At 44.6% G+C, this 7,634-nt stretch overlaps 1 protein-coding gene across 2 annotated transcripts in view; it reads left to right on the forward strand.

The window, feature by feature from the left end:
- LOC108522006 (N-acetyllactosaminide beta-1,6-N-acetylglucosaminyl-transferase-like) overlaps window positions 1-7,634 on the forward strand; it is a 99,763-nt gene that overhangs the window by 53,905 nt on the left and 38,224 nt on the right. Inside the window, exon 1 of one of the 2 annotated variants that reach the window (XM_017862106.1) lies at window positions 2,976-4,605. The exons of the other annotated variant lie outside the window; for it this stretch is intronic. Coding sequence (XP_017717595.1) covers window positions 3,681-4,605 — 925 coding nt within the window. The 5' untranslated portion in view covers window positions 2,976-3,680. Of the gene's footprint in view, window positions 1-2,975; window positions 4,606-7,634 lie in introns of those variants that run through there. 2 annotated transcript variants of the gene reach the window in all.

Genomic DNA, 7,634 nt, shown 5'->3' on the forward strand with positions numbered 1-7,634 from the left:
TTATATTTATATAAAAACATTTATATGTTTATATATAAATATATTTTCCCATAGGCTAAAGGGGAGGCAGTGATGGGGAAGGAGAATGGAATTTAACCTCTGGGAATAAAGCATTTGAAAGGCTTAAGGTAAATGCTTTTTTTTTGTTTTTTCCGTTACTAAGAACAGAAATCAAAATATCAGTTCATTAGCAGGGTCAGAAGTGTTGGGTATTTTCCAAAAGAGAAACAACAACAGCAATCATAGCTAATGCTTATGGAACATGTACCAGGTGCCCGGATTCTTGCCAAACCCTCAGCAAGAGGTATCTCATTTAGTCTTCCTGACAACCATTTGAAACAAGAGCCACTGTTCTTTATCTTTTCACAGTGGGAGGGCCTGGTTGTGTAAAGAGGTTAAGTAACTTTACCCCGGCACTTCGAGCAGCTGGGATTTAGCCAAACAGACTAGCTTCAGCACCTGGACCAGAAAGCTGTAGCATTAAGACTCTGGTTTCTATCCAGCTGAATGACATTGGGGAGAATATTTTTAAAGGCCTCAATTTGCTCATCTGTGAAAATAACGGGGTTGTGATGGGTGATCTCAAAGATCCCCGCCAACTCTCTAGCAGCTCACCACATTAATATCCAAATCAATATCCATCGCATCCATGCCACTGTTGCCATTCATTCCTACAGTTCGCTGTAGGAAATTAAGGCGTGGAGTGGAACAGAGAGGGGGCAGGGAAATGGCTGCATTGTTCATCAAATGTTTTCCTAACAGGAGCAGCTGTTCCAATTGGTACAAGCCCGGGCAGGTAGGATTGCTAGGTGACTACGGGAGTGAGATGGGAGCAGGGTCCACTCTTAACACACCTTGTGTGGCTGCCACAGTTGATCTTTTAGTTGGACCGGTTAATTTCTCCCTTGGAAGTGTCCTTACTGTCCACATCAATCCCCAATACACTTCACATTGGCTGCGAGATCGCTTGCAGCACTGCAAGCTGGTGAACTCTGAGAACCCTCTGGAATGCGACCAGACCTCTGCTTTTCCTGGTTCCCCTGAATTACACTGACTGATACATCCAGGAATTTTGCAGCAGCCCTGGTGGTTTTGTTCTTTCTTCAGAAAAGGAAGTTGGAGAGAGGGTTGGGTAGGAAGGAGAACGAGAATCCTTTAAGTTCTTTGAAATGACCTCAGAACTGAGGTTGTCAGGCTTTTGAAGAGAGCCAGTAGGTAGTCACTCCACATATTGTAGATAATACTGTGTCAACAGCTCAAGTTATCTGAAATTCTCTTTGTGAAATGGGATCCAACTTTTGCTCTCTGGGAACACTATCACCTTTCTCAGGCATGCAAACTTAGGTGTGTTTGATGAAGGGAGCCTGCCTCTCCACTCCTGTGGGTATTTCTTTTTTTTTTTTTTTGAGACGGAGTCTTGCTCTGTCGCCCGGGCTGGAGTGCAGTGGCCGGATCTCAGCTCACTGCAAGCTCTGCCTCCCGGGTTCACGCCATTCTCCTGCCTCAGCCTCCCGAGTAGCTGGGACTACAGGCGCCGCCACCTCGCCCGGCTAGTTTTTTGTATTTTTTAGTAGAGACGGGGTTTCACCATGTTAGCCAGGATGGTCTCGATCTCCTGACCTCGTGATCCGCCCGCCTCGGCCTCCCAAAGTGCTGGGATTACAGGTTTGAGCCACCGCGCCCGGCCTCCTGTGGGTATTTCTTGCAAGGTGGAGACGAGAGACTGAGAAAAGAAATAAGACACAGAGACAAAGTACATTGGAAGAAAAGTGGGCCCAGGAAACTGGCGCTTAGTAAGTGAGGACCTGCACTGGCGCTGGTCCCTGAGTTCTCTCAGTATTTATTGATCACTATTTTTACTATCCTGGCGAGGGGAGTGTGGCGGGGCTATAAGTTGAAGGTGGGGAGAGGGTCAGCAGAAAAACATGTGAGTAAAGGAATCTGTGTCATAAATAAGTTTAAGGAAAGGTGCTGTGCCTGGATGTACATGTAGGCTAGATTTATGTTTAACTTTACATAAACATCTCAGTGCAGTAAAGAGTAGTATTGCCACCATGGTGTCTCGCCTCTAGCCATAAGGCAGTTTTCTCTTAGAATAGAATGTATGGTTGGTTTTACACCGACCCAGAGACGTGCAGGAGACAGATGGCTTCCTCTCATCTCAACCGCATTGAGGCCTTCTTCTGTCACTAATCTCCTCAGCACAGACCCTTTACGGGTGTCTTCGGGCTGAGGGGCTATAAGGTCTTTCCCTTCCCAGGAGGCCGTATCTCAGGCTGTCTCAGTGGGGGGGAACCTCGACAATACCCAGGCTTTCTTGAGCAGGGGTCCGTGCGGCCTTTCACAGTGCATTGTGTCTCTGGTTAATAGAGAATGGAGAATGGCAATGACTTTTACAAAGCATACTGCCTGCAAACACATTTTTAGCAAGGCACAGCCCTAGATCCATTAAACCTTGATTCGATACAGCACATGTTTTTGTGAGCACGAGGTTGGGAGAAAAGTTATAGCATCTCAAAGCAGAAAAATTTTTCATAGTACAGATCAAAATGGCGTTTCTTATGTCTTCCTTTTTCTACATAGACACAGTAACAATCTGATCTCTTTCTTTTCCCCCACATTTATTTCATTCTATGATATCAACACTGACTCTTTCATGTAAAATGTCACTCCTGGGTTCCTTCTGCCCTGTGTGTGCCTGTGTCCCCAAGGGTGTAATTCATTCTTCCTTCTTGTTCAGTGTGTGTGTGTGCATGTGCACAAGTGTGTGTGTGTATACTATATTCTGACACATAATTAGAATCTAAATCTACCTTGTTATATTTTTCTGCCACTGATAATCTTCTACTTAGACACGTTACAAATGTATTTTTTAAAATAAGTTTTTGAAGAGACAGGGTCTCACTGTCACCCAGGCTGGAGTGCAGTGCTGCGATCACAGCTCACTGCAGCCTTGACCTTCTTGGCTCAAGCAATCCTCCCGCCTCAACCTCCTGAGTAGCTGAAACTACAAGTGCAGGCCACCATGCCTGGCACACATTCATTTTTCATTATCTGTGTCTGTATGTGCCCAGAGGTAGAGATAACACTAAAATGAAAAGAAGTGGCAGAGAACAGGAAGAGAAATAAACCAGAGAAGCTGATATCCTTAAATGCTGTGGCTTCCAAGGACTGCCAGCAGGTTGTGGGGCTAGCCAGAAAAAATAGAGCCTCTGATTCTAGAAGGCTTGGAAAAAGCGTGAGAAGGGAGATCAGATCGAAAGAGATTGATGGAAGGGGAAGGCAGTGAGGGTGAAGCAAGGGAAACTCAGCTCCAGTGAAAAGGACCCGTCATTCCATTCCAGAACGTAATTTGCATTTCATATGTAAATGAGGAGGATTCCTGGAGGCTGGGCTGGGCTGGGCTTAGCTGAGCCTCTACACACGGCAGGGATTCAGCCCTGGGGAACTGCAGACCAAAGTGAGAGAGGGATGCACCGCATCTCCAGGGACATCCAAAAAGGATGGAGGAGACACGGAAGCAGAGGATACAGGAGGATTAAAGGATTCAGGAAAGCAAGCAGCCCTCTGGAGAAGCTGTCGAAATTCAAGACTGGCAAGAGAAGTCAATTCAGCCTCTCACGCCAATCATTTCTCATCCCCTGAAAAGAAGCGATTGCTTCCCCAGGGAAGTGAAAACAATGAACTTTTGGAGGTACTGCTTTTTTGCTTTCACTCTGCTCAGTGTGGTCATTTTTGTGAGATTTTACAGTAGCCAACTGAGCCCGTCAAAAAGTTACGAGAAGCTGAACAGTTCCAGTGAAAGATATTTTAGGAAAACTGCCTGTAATCACGCCTTAGAGAAAAAGCCAGTCTTTTTGTGGGAAAATATATTACCATCACCTTTGCGAAGTGTCCCTTGCAAGGATTACCTGACCCAGAATCACTACATCACAAATCCCCTTTCGGAAGAAGAGGTTGCATTCCCTTTGGCCTATGTCACGGTCATCCATAAAGACTTTGATACCTTTGAAAGGCTCTTTAGGGCTATCTATATGCCCCAAAATGCCTACTGTGTTCACGTGGATGAGAAAGCCCCAGCTGAGTTTAAGGAATCTGTGAGGCAGTTACTGAGTTGCTTCCAAAATGCTTTCATTGCTTCAAAGACAGAGTCTGTGGTTTATGCAGGAATTTCCAGACTCCAGGCTGATCTGAACTGTCTGAAAGACCTTGTCGCCTCTGAGGTTCCCTGGAAGTACGTCATCAACACCTGTGGACAAGACTTCCCCCTGAAAACCAACCGGGAGATAGTTCAGCACCTGAAAGGATCTAAAGGGAAAAATATCACCCCAGGGGTGCTGCCTCCTGACCATGCAATTAAGCGAACTAAATATGTCCACCAAGAGCATACAGAAAAAGGTGGCTCTTTTGTGAAAACTACTAATATTTTGAAAACTTCACCTCCACATCAGCTGACCATCTACTTTGGCACTGCCTATGTAGCGCTTACCAGAGAGTTTGTCAACTTTGTTCTCCATGACAAAAGGGCCATTGATCTGCTACAATGGTCAAAAGATACCTATAGTCCTGACGAGCATTTCTGGGTGACACTCAATAGGGTTTCAGGTAGGTACTAATTTCCATTCTGATGGATAGATTGAGTTTGCTAACATTCTGCTCGCCTAGAGAACTGACTCATTTGAAATTATAATGAAATAAATTTAAATACTTAGAAAACTATTAGTTTGGTTGCTTGTAGCAACAGTTTATTGTTGACTCTGTGGTCTTATCAATATGTGTGATATAGTGATCTAAGAAATGCTGGCTGCAGTCGCCCCAGTAAAACTAACTTAGGTTACAGTTGCTGAATTTTAACTGTTTTTTGAATTAATGCTTTTCATAGTCCTTGATAAACACAACTGTAACATAACAAAATTGACTTTTAAAATAAGCATTCTAGAATTTATGAGTTGAAATAGGTGATGTTTCTTTTAGATGGATGTTGGACATCGTTTTCATTGATGCAGTCCCACTGCTCAAAGTTCGTGGAGCTGTTACAGGGGTGCTTACTGATTTTAGAATCGTGAAAGCTGGCTGGGCGCGGTGGCTCAAGCCTGTAATCCCAGCACTTTGGGAGGCCGAGACGGGCGGATCACGAGGTCAGGAGATCGAGACCATCCTGGCTAACACAGTGAAACCCTGTCTCTACTAAAAAAATACAAAAAACTAGCCGAGTGTGGTGGTGGGCGCCTGTAGTCCCAGCTACTAGGGAGGCTGAGGCAGGAGAATGGCGTGAACCCGGGAGGCGGAGCTTGCAGTGAGCTGAGATACTGCCACTGCACTCCAGCCTGGGGACAGCGTGAGACTCCGTCTCAAAAAAAAAAAAAAAAAAGAATCTTGGAAGCTGCTTCGGATGTTCACAAATCATCATTCTGGCTGAAATATCTCTAGTTTAAGATCTGAACAAGTAGCCAGGTTTCAGCTCTTCTCGGTTATACAAATCTAACCTGATATTTTAGCCTGGAGGAGTGGGTAACAATGAGTTGAAACATATAGAGAGAGAATCTAACTACAGATGATCCAAAGAGAATTCTCAATTTTAAGTCATAGGTTTTTATTGGAAATTCCAATTTGCAGCTTATTGTTTTTATATACTGTGCAGGCTTCAGTTGTTTATGTTAATTTGGGAAAGCGTCCAAGGTATGCCAGGCAGCTGAGGCAGAAGATAACACCAAGCTCCCTCTTTGGTTCAGGACTGGCTTTCTTTTCTAAACTCTGTTTCCCATAGGTGGTCTGTGACCTGCATTACGTCTTTCCCGTGTGTCTCCATGTGCTTGTTTTCAACAGTGACCCAGCATGCTTGTGGGTGACTGGTGACGCTCATGAGCACAGTGACCCTGACAAGCCTCACATACTTAATGTCTACACACACACATACACACACACATACACACTACACAACCACACCACACATACACACACACCTGCCTGCCATTCTTGAAATAACTCCCAGCTCCTATGTCTAGTGTCATCATCACTGGCATACTTTCGAGTGCTGTTTGAAGCCACCTAATGCCTGAAAGTAGACTCAATGCAGAAAGGTCGCCAATAACACGGCATTTGTAAGAGCTAAACTAGAGTGGTGGTCACAAAAACCTACTTAGAGAGGGACAGAAAGAGAATGGGCAAGGTGGCTGGAGACGAGAGAATTATGCTATCTCATGAGCAGTTTATTTTCAGAGATGCTAAACTGTCAGGTCACAAAGACTTGTAGGAGGGGCGGTGAACCAACATTTATCATCGTGGTGTGAGTGTTAACCCTTTCTTTACAATCACCTATTTTAAACACATGTAAATATTGCATAGATGGCATTTAATCTTATTTTTGCTGGTATAGTTGGTGATAGCCTACATCATTCCTTTTCATGATAGGAAGTCATCGTGTTAGCCTCACGTACAGATGAAAAACATGAGGCTTAGAGAGACTGAAGCAATAGTATGTTCACGTTGTTCACATAGCTTTTCCTAGGCAAAGCTGGAATGTGACCCCACATTTGTGTGGCCTGAAGTGTGAGCCGTTTCTCCTGCACTAGGAAAGGAAGGAATGACTTTTTCTTTTTTCTATTTCTTTTTTCCTATATTTCTTTTTTCCTATATATCTAAAGCAAATTTCCTACAGAATTCCAAAAAAGGGAAAGGATTGAGGGTGTTCAGAAAAAATGAGGAGGGCTGTGGAAGGAAGTTTCACCTGATCACTTAGAGCTGGAGATGAGGTTAGCAGGGATATGGTTTGTGTGTGTGTGGTGTCCCAATATGCTTGTGTGGTGTGTGTGGTGTGTTTGTAGTATGTGTGTGTGGTGTGTGTGTTTGTGTGTGGGGGGTGTGTATGTGGTGTTTGTAGTGTGTGTGTGGTGTGTGTGTATGTATGTGGTGTGTTTGTAATGTGTGTGTGGTGTGTGTATGTGTGGTGTGGTTGTGTGGTGTGGGTGTGTGGATGTATGGTGTATGTCCGTGGTATGTGTATGGTGTGTGTGTAGTGTGTGGTGTGTTGGTAGTGTGATTTGTGTTTGTAGTGTGTTTGTGGTGTATGTGAGGTGTGGTGTGGGTGTGGGTGTGTGTGGTGTGTGGTGTATGTGCATGGTGTGTGTATGGTGTGTGTATGTGTGTGGTGTGTGTGTTTGCAGTGTATGTGTCTGGTGTGTGTGTGTATGTGTATGTGCGTGGGGTGTGTGTGTGTTTGTAGTGTATGTGGTGTGTAGTGTGTGGTGTGTTTGTAGTGTGTGTGGTGTGTAGTGTGGTGTGTTTGTAGTGTGGTGTGTGGTGTGTAGTGTGTGGTGTGTTTGTAGTGTGGTGTGTGTTTGTATGTGTGTAGTGTGTGGTGTGTTTGTAGTGTGTGGTGTGTTTATAGTGTGGTGTGTGTGTTTGTAGTGTGTGTGTAGTGTGTGGTGTGTTTGTAGTGTGGTGTGTGTGTTTGTAGTGTGTGTGTAGCGTGTAGTGTGTTTGTAGTGTGGTGTGTTTGTAGTGTGTGTAGTGTGGTGTGTTTGTAGTGTGTGTGTAGTGTGTGGTGTGTTTGTAGTGTGGTGTGTGTGTTTGTAGTGTGTGTGTAGTGTGTGGTGTGTGTGTAGTGTGTGGTGTGTTTGTAGTGTGGTGTGTGT

This window comes from Rhinopithecus bieti, unplaced genomic scaffold, assembly GCF_001698545.2.
Source record: "Rhinopithecus bieti isolate Rb0 unplaced genomic scaffold, ASM169854v2 scaffold_61465, whole genome shotgun sequence".
Lineage (NCBI taxonomy): Eukaryota > Metazoa > Chordata > Mammalia > Primates > Cercopithecidae > Rhinopithecus > Rhinopithecus bieti.